At 46.6% G+C, this 15,842-nt stretch overlaps 1 protein-coding gene across 1 annotated transcript; it reads right to left on the reverse strand.

Moving 5' to 3' along the window:
* Window positions 1–593: 593 nt before the first annotated feature.
* znf821 (zinc finger protein 821) lies at window positions 594–13,681 on the reverse strand. Its single transcript, XM_048262855.1, is given in 8 exon segments — window positions 594–4,338; window positions 4,341–4,911; window positions 5,529–5,695; window positions 6,151–6,249; window positions 7,517–7,638; window positions 7,820–7,951; window positions 10,164–10,309; window positions 13,100–13,681. Coding segments are annotated over 8 exon segments (1,650 nt in total). The 5' UTR covers window positions 13,153–13,681; the 3' UTR covers window positions 594–3,978.
* Window positions 13,682–15,842: the final 2,161 nt, after the last annotated feature.

The raw sequence follows: 15,842 nt of genomic DNA on the forward strand, positions 1-15,842 counted from the left end.
GTTTTTGTTTGCCGTTTTAATTCTATGTAAGGACACAAAGATATTGTATTTTTATTGTTACAGCTAACTTCTTGGAAACATTGCATTTATCATGTTTGTTAAGTAAATACAATATAATATATATATATATATATAATACTACCAACTTGATCCGAGTACTCTTTCAACCACAGTCAAGTATAATCTCTGCGGTGCATTACATCTATAACCTAATAACCGATTAGTATGCTTGGCAGGTTATGCTTAGCAGGTGTCAGCAGGTTTTAGGACGAGGCAGAGTAGCATCTTCAAGCAGAGTCCGGCTGTGCTTTTGTTGGGACGGAAATTGACGGTCCAGAAGACTGTGTGCCCTTTACACAACCCGGGGTTGCATTTGGACAAGTCCACATTGTGCGTGTGTGTGTGTTGGGAAGAATAGAGCCCTTTGTAGACCACAAGTAAGGAAGGTCGTTTGAGAGTGGGCCACTTTCTGTTAGCTGACTGGAGCCGTGAGTAGGTTTGAGTGAGTGAGAGAGTGTGTGTGTGGGTGTTGAGAGAGAGAGAGAGAGAGAGAGAGAGAGAGAGAGGGGAGAAAGAACAAATCAGAAGAGCTGTAAAGTCAATGTTTTACTCCACATTCTATTTGCAGGGTCCATTGTGAATCTGTACATCTGTTAAGCCAGTAACAGAGACCATTAAGAAAAATGACACGACGCAATCATTGCATCTTCTTTTCCCACCTCCGGATGCCCTCATTCATTTTGGCCTTTATCGTAGATAATTCTGTAAACATGAACATCAAGAAAGAATCCTGATTGACGGACTGAAAAAAAAAAAAACCTTTCAAGGCATTCAAAAACAATCTCAAGGGTCCCCTATCTACCGGTGAATCATAGACAGTGAGGGAAGGGGGAAGGATGGGAGGAACTCGGACAGGCAAAAAAGTAAATTGCGGAACACAAGCTCATACTCAACAATTCAAGACGAATGCAGGTCATCACATGCAGTTTTGAGCCCAGAAGGGGGTCTCTGCCCTCTCTGAGCCTGGCTACGCTGAGCCAAAGGAGAAACAAAGTTAAACTTTAGCAAGCACTGCCAAACCAATCCTTCCCTGACAATACAAAGTTATGTGCTTGCTTCATTCTGTACATGGGAGATTGTTACATTTCCATAACTCTTTGATTCACATGGCAAACTCCCTAGGTATTACAAATAACCATTAGCATTGTGTGACAAACCATACTGCTTTTTTTTTTTTGAAATGATTGGTATCTCAAAAACATGTAAGACTTGAAGAAATAGAAAGGCTTGCTGTAAATCACACTAGTTTGTTGTCCTTTGTGGAGCTTCTGGCCTGGAGGATGTTTGTCAGTACACTGTGAAATCACAGAATCCTTAGTCGAAAAGAAAAAAAAAAAAGATATTTTTATGACCGGTAGTTTTCAGTCAAGATAGCAATCCTACATCTTCTGACTGTTTAGGTCAATGACTGAGGTGAGCGGTCAGCCAGAGGAGGTCCCCTGCTGTGTTTGCGGTTCAGTGTTCTGACCCTGGGGCCAGAGAAGAGACCATTGAGTTGACTTGAGTTTGAATTGCCTGAGTTGTGCGATTCAGTGGAGTCCATTTTTGAAGCAGTCTGCATAGTCATTGTAGAAAGTGTCAAATGTGTGTCGGTAATACAAACCCAATGTTGCATAGCGGATTCAGCCACCCTTGGGCCTGGGTGAGTCACAGCGCTCACATTTCAAACTTGTCACTGCTGTAGTCTGTGATGCTCAAACAGGGAGCAAGAATGAATACCACCAACGTTGTTAATCATACATATTCAGTCAGAAAAAAAGTAATATAGTGAAAAGCGTATTGTTTTTAAATAGATCTCAACAGTATTCTTTAAAAAAAAAAAATCCTGGCTAGTCAATATCTAATCTTAAACGATGACCTTAAAGACAATTGTGGAATGGAATTCTGAGTACTGGCCCTGTGTTTCCAGAGATAGAATGAGGATTCTGAGGTGAAGTGGTCAAGGATGGCACAAGAGTTTGCAACTCTCCCTGTCTGCATGCCGACAGATTTCTACTCAAAAAGAACTCCAAAGAGAACTTCTATCCTCTAAAAGAACTCCAAAGAGAACTGTAGCTAAATGTTCCCTTTAGTCTTCTAAGCTGTTTGACCGCAGGTCTTCCAGGGATGTCGTGTGCCTGATTGGCTTTTGTACCACATTGCATCATAAGTTGGAACCTTTATGCGGTGGTCCTGCTCGTAGGTAATAAATATATAACAAATACCCTCAACGTTATCTTGCATAATTGCAAACACCATTTCTAGCATCTTTAGAATAATAATAACATTACTGTACACACAAAACAAGGTATCAAGGTAGGTATTTGTTGTGGAAAAAAAAAAAGAGACAATAAAAATATGAAGTCATAACTTAAATCTCATTATCTTAATCCAGTGACGAAGGCAGCGCTGACACATTGGGTGAAACAAATGCACTGACGGCACCTCGGGAGTTTGTGGAGCATGGCCCCCGGCGGCTTCAGAGGTATCATACACGTTATACAGTAATGGTAACAGCAGCAAGACAGAGAGAGAGAGAGATTGGGTTCTGAGGGTTCTCCAGGATCGGTGCTGAGCTGACCTACACGGGCCAGGGGCGAACCAGAGGGAGGTCCAGCTGCAGCCTTGTAAGCCCTGAGGAACCGGACTTGGCTGGGACAGTCGGCAGGGGAAGGAATGAGGGTTGCAATGCAGTTGCAATGTGCAAAATAAAAGTACACAAACACAAAGACTGTCACAGGTCCAGAGAGGTCAATGTGACCGGTAAAAATGGAGCGGTTGAGAACAGAAAAGTGGCAGTGTACATCAGGTGAGCGTGTGACGAGTGTGTGGTGAGTGGGAGAAGTGTGTGAGAGGAGCCTCTTGCTCAACGTGGTGATGGAGAGACTGTCCCGCCTCGAAGCTCCTGAGTGCTATCTAGACCCGTGTGTAGTTCAGTAGTGTACGGAGGCTTTGGAAGGATATCTTTTACTGCAGTGTATCTGTTAGAGTGAGACAGATATTGAAAGATATGAAGAAAGAGAGAGAGAAGTGAACTGCCTGTGGTACAAACTGGTGACCTTCATATTTAGTAAGGCTGTTCACATCCAGTCTGCCGTCATTCTGGTATCTGCCTGTGCTATATGAAAAGACCCTTTTATGAAGCCTTTCACAGTGGGCAGGACCCACAAGACAAAAACTAGTGAATTACCTCTTGGGGAACAAGGCAGAGATGGACGTACAATTTCAGAAGAGAAAGAAAGAAAGAAATAGGAAAGAAAGAAAATACCACTTTGTGTGTGTGTGTGTGTGTGTGTGTGTGTGTGAGAGAGAGATAGTGTTTGTATTAGTTAGCATCGAGAACATCAAGTCTATGAATGTGTGTGTGTGTGTGTGTGTGGCCCAGTAGGGCCCCTGAGGCCCTGCTGGGAGTCCAAAGGTCAGGTGGAGTGCTGATGGGCCCAAAACGAGGTAGTGTTGGTTCTGTGGATATGAGCTAGCCTGGCTGAGAGCCCCCTGCTGGTGGCAGAAGGGAGTACTGGCTACTGGTAAACCGTGACGGTGGGCTGAGGCCCACCACTGGAACTGCAGGTCCATGTGCAAATGCGCAGCTCCTTCTTCTCTATGGAAGTGTGCCGCCGGTCCATCCAGAAGTGGGCTGGCTGTAAATCTGAATGCCCTGCTGGGCAAAACAGACAGAATCTCTTGTAATGTTAATATCATGCTCAATAGGCATACATGTTGGAAAATAAAAAACATTCGTAACCCTGTTTTTTGTGTTTGCGTGGGTTCCCAGTCTCTTCCCTCATAAAAGAAGTCTCTGTGTTTTTTTGAGATAGAAGTGTTTTGCTCATTCTGAGTTCTGTTTATGTTCGAACTGGAGAATGCCCAGAGGTCCACATGGGAACAGTTTCCCCTCTGCACGGGTCAGTGGGTTCGTGGTTGGGGTTGTGGCGAGGATCACTGGTTCTGTGCCGACTCGCTGATGCCCATCTTGCAGTCAGAGCCGAGCGGGCGCAGCGCAAGCGGCAGCTGGGGCACGGGCTCGGCCAGCCGCATGAAGAGGCCGTTGTCCAGCGAGGAGGGCGCGGAGGCCGGGGGCGTGACGCCGCCCTGCAGCGGGTACGGGAACTGGAAGAGGCTCATGTCGGCGGTGAGCGCGGCCATGGCGGCCGGGTCGTGCTCGATCTGCACGCGCAGCCCCGGCTCGATCTTCTCCAGCCGACGCTTGAGCCGCTTGGCTTCGCGCTCGCGCACCAGCCGCGCCTGCCGCTTCTCGGGCGTCTCGTTGGCGCGCTTGAGGCGCATGGCCTCGCGGTCGCACGCTGCAGCCGCCGCGCCCGTTGCTCCTCCGACTCCTGCAGCCGCTGCAGCCGCTTGGCCTCGCGGTCGCGCAGGCGCCGCAGCTCGCGCTCCTCGGGCGACTCGCAGGCGCGCTTGCTCTTCTTGGCCGTGCGCTCGCGCTCCAGGCGGTGCATGCGCGCCGCCTGGGGCTCGTTGCGCCGCCGCGACGCCCACCGGCGCATGGCCGGGGAGTGGGCCTCCGCCAGCTGCTGGTAGGCCGCACAGCTGTTGCACACCAGCAGCACGCCGGCCGGGTACACGGGCATCGGGCTCAGGAGGTCCGGCAGAGGGGGCAGGCCGGCGGCCCCTGACTGGCTGAGAGGGTCAGGGAGCGGAGGGAGGGACGGGGGTGTGGAGGAGGACAGCAGACTGTCTGGGAGGGAGGGCAGCGAGGGGCCGGGCGGGGGCTGGGGAGGGGGGCCGCCAGACGGATGAGCGTGGAGGTGGTGTTGGGGCCGGGATGGCATAGAGCAGCTACCATCCACACAACCACTGCCGCTACCTGACAGGTCCATACTGCTGGAGTTAAAGAAGTCTTTCAGCTTCTCCCTGCAGGGAGAGACAAGCACAGGTCAATGACTGGGCACTGACTTCAATCTTCTTGCCGTTGTGAAAAGATTAGAGTACATTGTCAGCTGTTTTGGTCCACAGTTTTGGTCTTTTGAGTGTTGGCCTTTAACCTTTTAGTATTGACGCTTTCAACAGACCAAGTGAATGTAGTGCTACTGGGGGCAGCTGAACATGAAGGTGTCAGTGAAGTTTGCTTACAACACTACATTAAGGGTTAGAGGTTAAATTGAAAGCTAAATTGACTGTTGAAGTTTGATTATGTGGTAGAGACAAACATGTTTCATTTCCTCAGTGTCACAGAGGCTGTTAGTATCAATGAAATCTAGTTCAGGAAGCATTCCGAGACCAGTTGACGTCTGGAGATTTCACCCACAACACATTCCATTTTATATAGCACATTATATAAGGCACCCAAAGTGCTTTCCAGTAAAGGGGAACCTCACTAACCTTTTAGTTTAGTAACTTGGTAACCTGGTTTCTTTGGTAACCTTGGTAACTTTAGTAACTTGGTTTCCGTAAGAGACCATAGCTGAGGTTGGACCTCTCAGGAAGGTCTGACTGTTAGACTAAAGAGTGTTCGGTTGAAGGAAGCCAACCTGTTGAAATTGGTGGTGTCGGTAAAGCGTGTACCACACACGGCACAGTTGGACAGCCGGTCCTCAGAGTGGATGAGGAGATGGCGGCCCAAGGATCCGGGCGAGCTCAGAGCCCGCCCGCACACTGGGCACACGAAGCTCTTGCTGCCACCCACTGACGACGTATGCTGAGAGAGAGAGAGAACAAAGAGAGAACAAACATCGGAGAGAGAGAGAGAGATAAAGAAAGCGACAAATGAACAAAGGAAACCAGGGAAAGAGGAAGAGAGAACTTGACTTTCTAGTAGAACTCTGGGGTCACTGTCTGGGGGACTGTTATGTGAGTTCATTGAGCAGGAGTGCAGTCCTCCTTGTGCACACTGAGTCATTTTCATCTGTGTGCTGGCAAACATATGCGACTGCCAAGATGGCAGATATCATTGGTTGTGACACATAACCCCAGGGTTAAGTCCTTTATTGGATCCTGTTAGCTTATGATGTGACACCCCCCCCCCTCCTCATCCCTCCATAGAAAAGACGGAGAGAGCAAGCGGCCCCTGGTGAGTTTTAAGCGCTGCTTAGCCAGCACTAGCCCCTCCAGGTCAATGTGATTAGGGCTTGGGGTAGGCGTGGATGTCCTCACCTGGTAGACGTGAGCGATGAGCTGCTCTGAGTGGCGGAACTCCAGCGTGCAGAGGGGACACATGTAGTTTCCCTCAAAGTCACCCCCTTCCTTGCACTCCTGAGGGGGAGAACGGCAGCAACACAAACAGGTGTCAGGGCAGAGTTCATGCACAAATCACCGCACAGACAGGTGTGATAAGGAGAACATACGCCCTCATACTACAAAGAGTACAGGCTGAGAGAGAAACCCTCATTCACTGTCAGATGATAAAACTATCTTACTGGGATTTTCTTTGGGAACACTCATGTTGAGACTAACATGTTGGTGAGCATCATCATTATTTTACCTTATCGACCAATGGACCAGAAACCTCAAAGACATCTCAAACCTCAAACAAAATATTTTTCAACGACTGACTACAGTGATTGTTATATTGTAAAATCCCCTCTTCTGACTAGTCCCTTCTTTTCTCTAGGTAAGTGTGGTCACAGCTTGAGATGATGAGAGAACGAAAAAAGAAAAGATTGCAGTCTGTGAAGTCTGTGGCTTGGCGTAAAATGTCTCCCAGAAGCCCCAGTGAGTCACTCCTCCTGTCGCCGTGACGTTCCGGAGTGCGTTGCCATAGAGGTGTGAATCACAAGACAGAAATAAGCCCAAGACATCCTTGTTTTTTCTTTCTTCTCTTCAGTGTTCCCATACAATATCTCAGCTCGGGCTCTCGCTGGTGCTGAGCTATGCCTTTGTCTTTACGTTAGCCTGCTATTGACCTTACTGGCTAAACAGGTCTGACATGCTTCAGTAAAGTATGTGTTGTGTTGTATAGCTGGACACAAAAGTAGATCTACAAGAGATAAGGCTAAAATTCAGAATATTCCATATTCTATACCCCAGGAAGTATACCAATGGAGATATGACACAAACACGTTCGTCATTCTCATCTTGCATCACCCTAAACAACAAACCACAACCCTTTCTAGGATCAGAGTGTGTATATTGACTCATCACTTTCATGATTTCCTCTGAAAGCTTTTGAAACTTCCGAGTGTACAGCAACCATGCTGAGAATAATGAACAGACACGGTCCAAGACAGCGCCAAACCAAACCATGACGTCCACAAATTCAACACCTTTCACAATCCTCCATGAAGCGGGGGCGCTGTGGTGCAACTGGCTTCAGCGCCCATGACACTTTTGAGTCCATGTGCCCACGGTGGACCTGTGTTCAAGTCTGACCCGGGTCATTTCCCATGATCCCATCCTCATCTCTCTCTCCCACTTCCTGTCTCTCTTCACTGTCCTATTGGATTAAAGACATAACCTCCACCCCCACCCCTAAAAAAAAAAAAAAAAACCCTCCATGAGGCAAGTAGTGACCGCCACTTACCTCTTTGACCCCTCCCTCCTGGGAACAGTGGCGGCGCTGCTTGTGGCCAGTCATGATGTCGTCGGCAGAGGTGTTGGAGGACGAGTCCTCACCGTGGTTGTCCAGATCGCTGTAACTCTCATCTACAGAAATTGAGGACAGACTAAAACCAGAACTACAGCCACTCCAGTAGCCAGTGCCCACTCAGCCCCAACCCCACATGGTCACCACAGTCAGCCGTCGGAGGGTAGCGATATGAGCCAGTCTCGGAGCGAGGGGGTACCCACTAGCTCACCTGTCATGCACTAAGGGTGTGCAGCTCACCTGTCATGCTGTCTTGCTCTTCGGCTTCCTGGGAGTTGTTGCTGTGGCACTCGCTGTCTTCAGCGAAGTCGTCTCTCACGTCCATCTCCAAAGTGTGCTCAGAGTCCGCTAGCCCTGGGGTGTGGAACAGCCCTGCGGGAGAGACAGAGGAGGGGGGGGGGCAAAGGACATGGATGGGTCACTGTGCAAGAAGACGGCAGACGAAAAACAACAGACGAAGGGACGGAAAAACAACACATTGCCAGCCTGGATTTTATTCCTACTTGATTCATGCAAATAATCAACCAGTGCCGTGGTCTCTGCAGGACGAGAACTTTAGCCAAACGAGCCAGTCCACCGCAGGGTGTGGTTAGTGCTAAGGCAACTGTGATGAATACCAATTCTGCTGGATGGCTTAAATGGTTTTGGTTAACATGGATTGCCCTTTATAGTGTGGAGAACCTCAGGCATGGCTCTTAAAGCAGCGGTAAGGGAGACAACAGCAGTAACGCAAAGCTGCCGCACTAGCATACGCATAGGATCCTTATGCTGCAGTATCCACACGCTAAAAATATGCACGGTGACACATACTGAATGCCCTCACTCACTCTCTCTCCCACACAAGCTCACCAACCCCCCACACTTTACACAAGCAACACATACAATACTCAACTCAGCCCCCCACCCACCCACCACACACACACACACAGACACACACATATGCATAACCATGGTGCAGTCACAGGGGTAAAGAAGCAGGCAGTGCTCATGTTTGCTCCTCCGTCTGGGAGACAGCTCCCCAGCACAGAGAGAGCTGTCTCCCACAGACGCTTCCTCACACCCACACAGGCCTGCTCACATCTCCTCTCTCTCTCCTCTCATCTCTCTTTCTCCATCTCGTCCTCACGTCTCTCTCTCCATCTCCTCCTCTCTGTCTCTACTCCATCTCTACTCCTCTCTCTCTCTCCATCTCCTCCTCTCTCTCCCCATCTCCTCCTCTCTCTCCATCTCCTCCTCTCTCTCCCTCCACTCCATCACTCCTTTCTTACACGTATGCCTCTCCAGGCCCTCCGTCATCTGCCTGCATCGCATCGCAGCGCTTTGAAGACCGGAGAGGCACTGCTGGGGCTCTGAGCCACCGCTGCTGCTGCTGCTGAAGCGGCAGATCATACCATCTCCCACAGTGCACCTCTCACGTGGCATGGCGTGGCACGGTGCGGCGCTCGAACCCGGCGCTGTGCCGTGCTTGCGTGCCAGAGAGCGATTGCTCACAGGGCCCTGCCCTGCCTGGCCCTCCTGAGGACTGTGCCACTGCAGAGAACAGAAGCCATGCCAGCCTGCTCATGCAGATCACAGGGCGTAAACACACAGGCACAAAGGGCACTGACCTCATTCTATATGAATGACTTATGAAAACTCAGTTTCCCAGAAGCCCACCCAGCTCTATTCCAGTTCTGCCTGCGCATGGAGCTGGCTGGCTGACACTCAGCTGTTATGTGGGATGTCTCGCTCTCTCTGCTCACCAACGGCTGTCTCTAAACACCTGATGTAATCTCTAGTGGTGTGTGTGTGTGGGAGAGGGGGGGACTTCATGACTGTAGTCATCTAGGCCTGGCTGGAACAGGTAATTGCAGCCTTCAGCTGATGTAAGCCTCGGGTAATATAGGACATTAGGCCTAAGCAAGATTGTACACTAACAGAGAGGAGGGGGGGGGGGTTCATTGTTTTTTTTAGATTGACTTCCAACCCTCCCATAACTGCCATCATGTCTTCCCCAGCGTGGCTGAGCTCGAGCTCTCTGAGCACTGGGAGACTGGCTCTGTATGTGCTGAACTATGAACCACCACAACAGGCTAGTTCCACTGCGCTTAGCCAATGATTGATGTGTGTGAGAGAGAGGGAGAGCGAGTTGCCCATCCCCCATTGCCAGGATCTGTCTGTACATCTGTCTCACTCTACCCCCCCCCTCCTCCTCCACCTTCTCCTCCCCTCTTTCTCTCTCTCCCTCTCTCTTGCATGCATGCTCTCTCACTCTCTCACTCACTCTCTGCCACTCTGATGTTATCTGTGAGTCTGTGTGTCTGTAGGCAGGAGGTGACGCAGTGTCTGACTGGATCCAGACAAAGAGACAAACTCATCAGCCAACAGACACAGAGTAGGGTAGGGGGGGAGGAGGGGAGCTGGGGGGGGGGGGGCAAAACAAAACAGACAAAAGAGAGAATGCCAAAACTCAACTCAAACACTAAGCAATGGGGGTGCTCTTCAATTCAAACCACTGCCCCTCCTCCTCCTGAGAAAAAAAAAAACCCACAGACTTTTGAGACAGAAACATCACACTCTCATACAGAGACACAGACACACTCACTCTGCAGGAAACGTTGGGGTGAGGGCAGAGGACTGGGGCCCCACCATTCCGTCTTGGTGTGTAAGCGCCGGCATTTCCCAGAGCTTGGGAATAGTGAGACGCAGACATCAGATAATCCCAGACGCCTGCCTCGTTCCTCACTCCGCCTAATTGACAGCGTGGTATTCCAGTCAAGCCGGAGGAACCCCCACAAATGTCTCGCTCCTCCTGCTCCTCCTTGTTTCCCACCCCAGCTAAAAACTACCATTCCCCACGGACGCCGCTCAGCTCGAAGTGTCTGGAACTCAAACCTGGCCTCCCTAAACACTACTTAACACCACACACACACACACACAAAAAATAAAACACAACCTCAGAGGGCGCATACGCTGAAAATTCACCTCCTCTTAACTCCATAACTCCTCCAGAGGCCCGAGGCAGAGCAGGCATGTGGTGGGTTATCAGTAGGCCAATCTGTTTGTCAGCAGAGATGTTTTGAGCTCTGGGAAGGACAACAGCTTCAGGCGCGCCATGAATGTCTAGCTCAAACTTGAAACTGAAATTAGTCTGTAAATGTGATAAACATTTCCCTTCCGGGTCAGCTCTGTGTGGTCATCATATATAAAGTCTAAATAAAAAGTCCTCACGACTGTTGTGACCACCGATAATCGAGTAAAAACATCAACACTGCAAAAGGATCCATTTCCATAGGCACCAGAGGAGACCGCAGCTTAACGGTTACACAAGCCTCCCCAGACAGTAAATAACTGTTTATTATGACAGAAGTGAAGGACTGTGGGAGCATTTGCCAATGATAGCTAGCTATAGCAATCAGTAGGCCTCTTCAGTCCTCAAGTAAGTCTGGAGTCTGCTGAAACAAAACCAACTGCTACACACAAGCTTAGGATCACTGAGGGCAAGCAAGTCCCCTTTTCCTGGTTACAATCAGCGCCACATCAGGACGAGCTCGCCCCGTTGGAATACCATCTTAAAACGAAACTATGTTTAGAAAAGGCATCTAAAGACCGTATGACAACTGGGGCAGATTATTAGGAGAAATCTCCTTGGGTGGCCTCACTCGCCCTCTCTCATCCCGAAAGCCCCGGTGGCACTGCTGGGAATCAGATACGCAACTGTAGAGGTCACCAGTGAGGACCTAGAGTACTATAGGGCCCAGTGTAACTACATAAATAATCAGCAGTCTCACCCCAGAGAGGTGCCTGGCTCCTCTGCTCATAGGGCAGTAGGCTACAAAAGATCAGCCAGGTTACTACTGATGACACATGGTGGAATACAGTGGTATCCACAAAGAGAGGCTGCGCTGTATGAAGGGAGAGTTCCATGAAGGTACACTTACAGGGAGGCCACACTGAGCGCGTAACTGAAGCGCTCTGTTTGCAACGCGATAAAAAAAAGTTTTAGTGGACTGGTACGCGCCACTATCACATCTGGTGTAGCCAGTTCCACTGATTATAGTGGAAGCTAATTGTTGCAGCAGACGCAACGCGAACGGGACACTTCAGTTACGTGCCTGGTGTAGCATCCCTCTTACTCATGGCGTTGATCACGAGCCTTTATAATAGACCTGAGGGGGTTTAACCATCACTTTTTAGTTTAGGCTACGGAGGACTCTGCCAGCCTCCACATCTGACTTCAAACAAACACACAAACAAATCTGTTATCATGGCCATGTCATCTCATACCAGCCAACAACACCCCATGTCATGGTTGTGAATCACCTACATGTGTGAATGCCATCCCGTCTCAGGCTTCAGTGTAAGAAACAGCCCCAAACAACATACAAAAGCATATTGTGTATTACATGGACTGTAACACATAGGCTATAACACAGATTCTAACAGAGATAAGGTTATTACACAGAATCTAACAGACACATACGGTTATTAGGTAACTTATTAAATAGATTATAGCAGACACATAGGTAAGGGTACTAATCAGACTCAAACAGACACATAGGCAAGATACATAAAAGAAAAAACATTATAAACAGAGGCCCCAATAGCCTTAAAATGTCTGGACCATAATTTCTATTCATATGGTGACTGTAAGGTCCGGATGATTTTTCCACACAGCAATATTCTACAACTTAATCATTTTCAGCACAAGCACCATACTGTATTTGAACTTCACATAATGAGAGTTGAAAGGTGAAGTCAACATGCCAGGGCATGCATTCATGTGGGCTCAAACAAAAACTCATCTCTTTACAAGACAAACACATACATTCAAACACACACACACACTCACAGTCCATAAACACAGATATATGTGGGCCAGGCCAGACATGAGCAACTGTGTAATTACAGAGCAACAATTGAATAGTGTCTCCTATGAAATAACAACCCGAAATAAAACAGCACGTATAAAATGCCGATTATCATACCTCAGTTAAATTGAATGTGGACAAGACCTCAGTTTCCATTTGTGATGAGCAAAAGTTGTGATCAAGTGTCAAGCATGTAACTATAACCAGATTATAACGCACTCATTTTGCATGTTTGTCAACCTCAGAAGATCAGTTTACACGAGCGAGACAGTGTGCGTATTTGTAAAGCCTGTATAAACATTACCAAGCATACCATGCTCAGATTACAATCATAGTTCTGAAACGAACTAAGAAAACGAGGTTGGAAAGCCCAACGACAATCAAACAGTAGCCTATATTAAAACGTGACTGCTAATTGAGTCGGTGGAACTCTCACTTTTTGAGAAATGTATCTTCGTGAGCAACGTTAAACGGCAGTTGAAACATTGTAGCCAATCCCGTGCATGTATACAATGAACCATACATCTACGTTTAGCAACCGAGAACGTTTTCAGAGACCACCTTATCTACGAAATGATGAAGGCTAAATGAAAGAAACTACGATTATCCAAACTACTCCGTTATCTGCCTTACAGTTAGGAGAAGATAAATTAGAATAGTGTTACAATACCTGAGATACCTACAATTAACTTTGAAGGGGTTTGTCTGTTTCCGTCTGGACATATTATTCCCCACTCCCGGCTGGAAAAAAACCCTCGAGTCTCCTCCTAACCCCGTCAAATTTGAAGATTCCTCAGACCACTCCAGCGAAAATGAGTAAAATGACTCCCGTGAAGGAGTACAACTATTAGGAAGTGAAAATGAAAAAGAATAGCCGGTGATCAAAGAGCTCAAACCAAGCAGCGATGTAACGCGGCGCGCTACATTGGATGTTAGATGGGTTTCATTTAATTTGAGGAAAATAAAATATACGTGGAATTTTCAAAGAAAAGACATAACGCAGGCTACTGGTTTAGTTGTTCTACAGCACGCTCGTTTCTAATCAACTCCCATTGTAAACAAATATCCCTAACGTTTGATAATAACAATCCTGTGTCCGGGTTGGGATGTTCTTCGCTTTACAGACCCGGTTGTTCTCCGCGTCTGCGCCGTTGACGCTTTGCCAGTGCACTGCAGAGATCCACCGCCGACATTCACTTATACATAGCTGGTTTGTTTGCACATTGAAGGCTACAGGAACACCGAAACGCATTGTGGGATATATACCATAACGCCGGAGGACCATATAGGAGCCGATGAAATGGCTGGGCCTGCGTACGCCAGTGTATGAAACCAGGCCAGGCAGTATAGCATTCCTAATTGCAATAGATTTATAATAGAAAGGTAAAATAGGTAGGCTTAATAGATTACTCCTCTTATATTTTTGAGAGGAATGTCGTTAGGCAATATAGGCCCAACATGTAATGCAGAGATCCATGAGATCACGTTTAATTGTAATTTATTTTATGTCCCCAATGTAATTCCTCAGTGTTTCTTCTTAATTCTGAAATACACCCTGAATCACACCTGTGTTGAATAGCCAACTGGTCACAAAGTAAATGTTATGCTGCTCCCACTAAATGTGGCAAATTTATGGCAGGACATGCTATAGAAGTGCCTTCTACTATGTTGCTGATCTGAGAATTTTAATAGATCCTGATGATCCTGCTGAATAGATCCACTAGATGGCGCTCATTTGCCAAGTAGTTTGATCGGCTTTGACCTACTTAAGGAGAGAAGCTAAGCAGCAGGTTTAGACTCGGATTGAGAACAGTTAATTTTCCTCCAGATCAAAACCTTTTATCAAGAATCATGATAAAATCCACATAAACATGTTTCATATATTAATAGGTTAAGTGAGACGCAATTTTAATATATTTTTACACTGATAAGCTCTATATAAATTGCGAAGTCAGAGATTTTTTTTTTTAATCCTTGGGGTCCAAAAACGGGTTCATCTGTCCATTTGTTTGTGTGTGTGTGTATGTGTGTCTGACCAAATATATTGGCGAGGGTCACCTAGATGTGTGTGTTTTTTTTTTTTTTTAACAAAGACACCTTCTCTGCACTGCCTCACAGATCACCTCACAGAACGCCTATATTGTTCAGACTGCATAACGACTCAGAATGAATGGCAGCTCCAGGAACATGTGGAGAGTTTTAGGCCTGCACCTCACCAATTAATAAGCTGGCCACAAAGCACATTGGCCACCGTCAATAAGGCATCTGAGGTTTTACTTCATTAGGTCGCTTAAGAAAGCTGGTCAAGAAGCTGATGATGACTCAGGCCATATATTTTGCATTCTCTTGTGAGCTAATCATATTTTTACATTGATGGGAGAAGTATTCAGACTTGTGGCCACTCTTATCCTACTGTAAAACTCCATTACAAGCAAAAGTCCTACACATAAAATCCTATTTAAATACCACTGAATCTTACTGAAAGTACATAAGTAGCAGCTAAATTCAAGTATTAAAGTAGAAATAATAGTTTGGTCCATCTGAGTGATGTCTTATAATCAGATTAGTAATACGGAAGCATCAGTGTGTAAGCAGTAGGCTATGCAAGTAGCATGCTACTAATTAGGAGGCGGAGCTACAAACTACTTAATAGTTTCTCAGTAAACAAATCACATCTAAATGAATTTCCCCTTGAGGATCAATAAAGTATCTATCTATCTATCTATCTATCTATCTAATGTGATCACAACACACTGCTTTTTGTAAGTTGTCAGAGACCAGGTTGGAAAACAATCAATGTGTTGTATTACAATATACACCGGAATATTATTCATTATGTAAAATATTATTATATCTCAATTATTATTATATCTCAGAAGGGATCAGGAAGCCAAGTAAATAGTGAAAGTATATTCACATTAAATATTGAAATACTGAAGTTTAAGTACCTAGAAATTAAATTGGGCTAAAGTCACAGTGTTACGTAAACTAAATTCATGGTGTTTCAAATTAACTTTTCCTGACACATTGCATTTGATTAGGTCTATGATACAATAAAAAAAAGTATTCATTGTCATGACACTCAGTTTCTAAACTAGACGATGGTATGGCTGTGTTCCTAAATCACTTAACTGAGACAACAATGGAGGTGCATGTTGATAAAAGGGATCCCTGACCAATTTTAGAATGCTTTAAAGAATTGCAAATAGTCTTCTCGGTGAATGTCTTGTAAAGTGAATGTGCTGAATTATGTCAGCCCAACAGAAGACTACGGTCTCAGCTGATGTTTCTCTGTCTATCATGAATAGATGATAGGTCTTGAATCTTACTTCCTAAATCTGTTTGCAAAGAATGTTGTTTGAATTTGAATTTTGAATTGAACAATAGTCATCTCACGACTCGACTACTGCAAT

This window comes from Alosa alosa, chromosome 14 (genome assembly GCF_017589495.1).
Source record: "Alosa alosa isolate M-15738 ecotype Scorff River chromosome 14, AALO_Geno_1.1, whole genome shotgun sequence".
NCBI lineage: Eukaryota > Metazoa > Chordata > Actinopteri > Clupeiformes > Clupeidae > Alosa > Alosa alosa.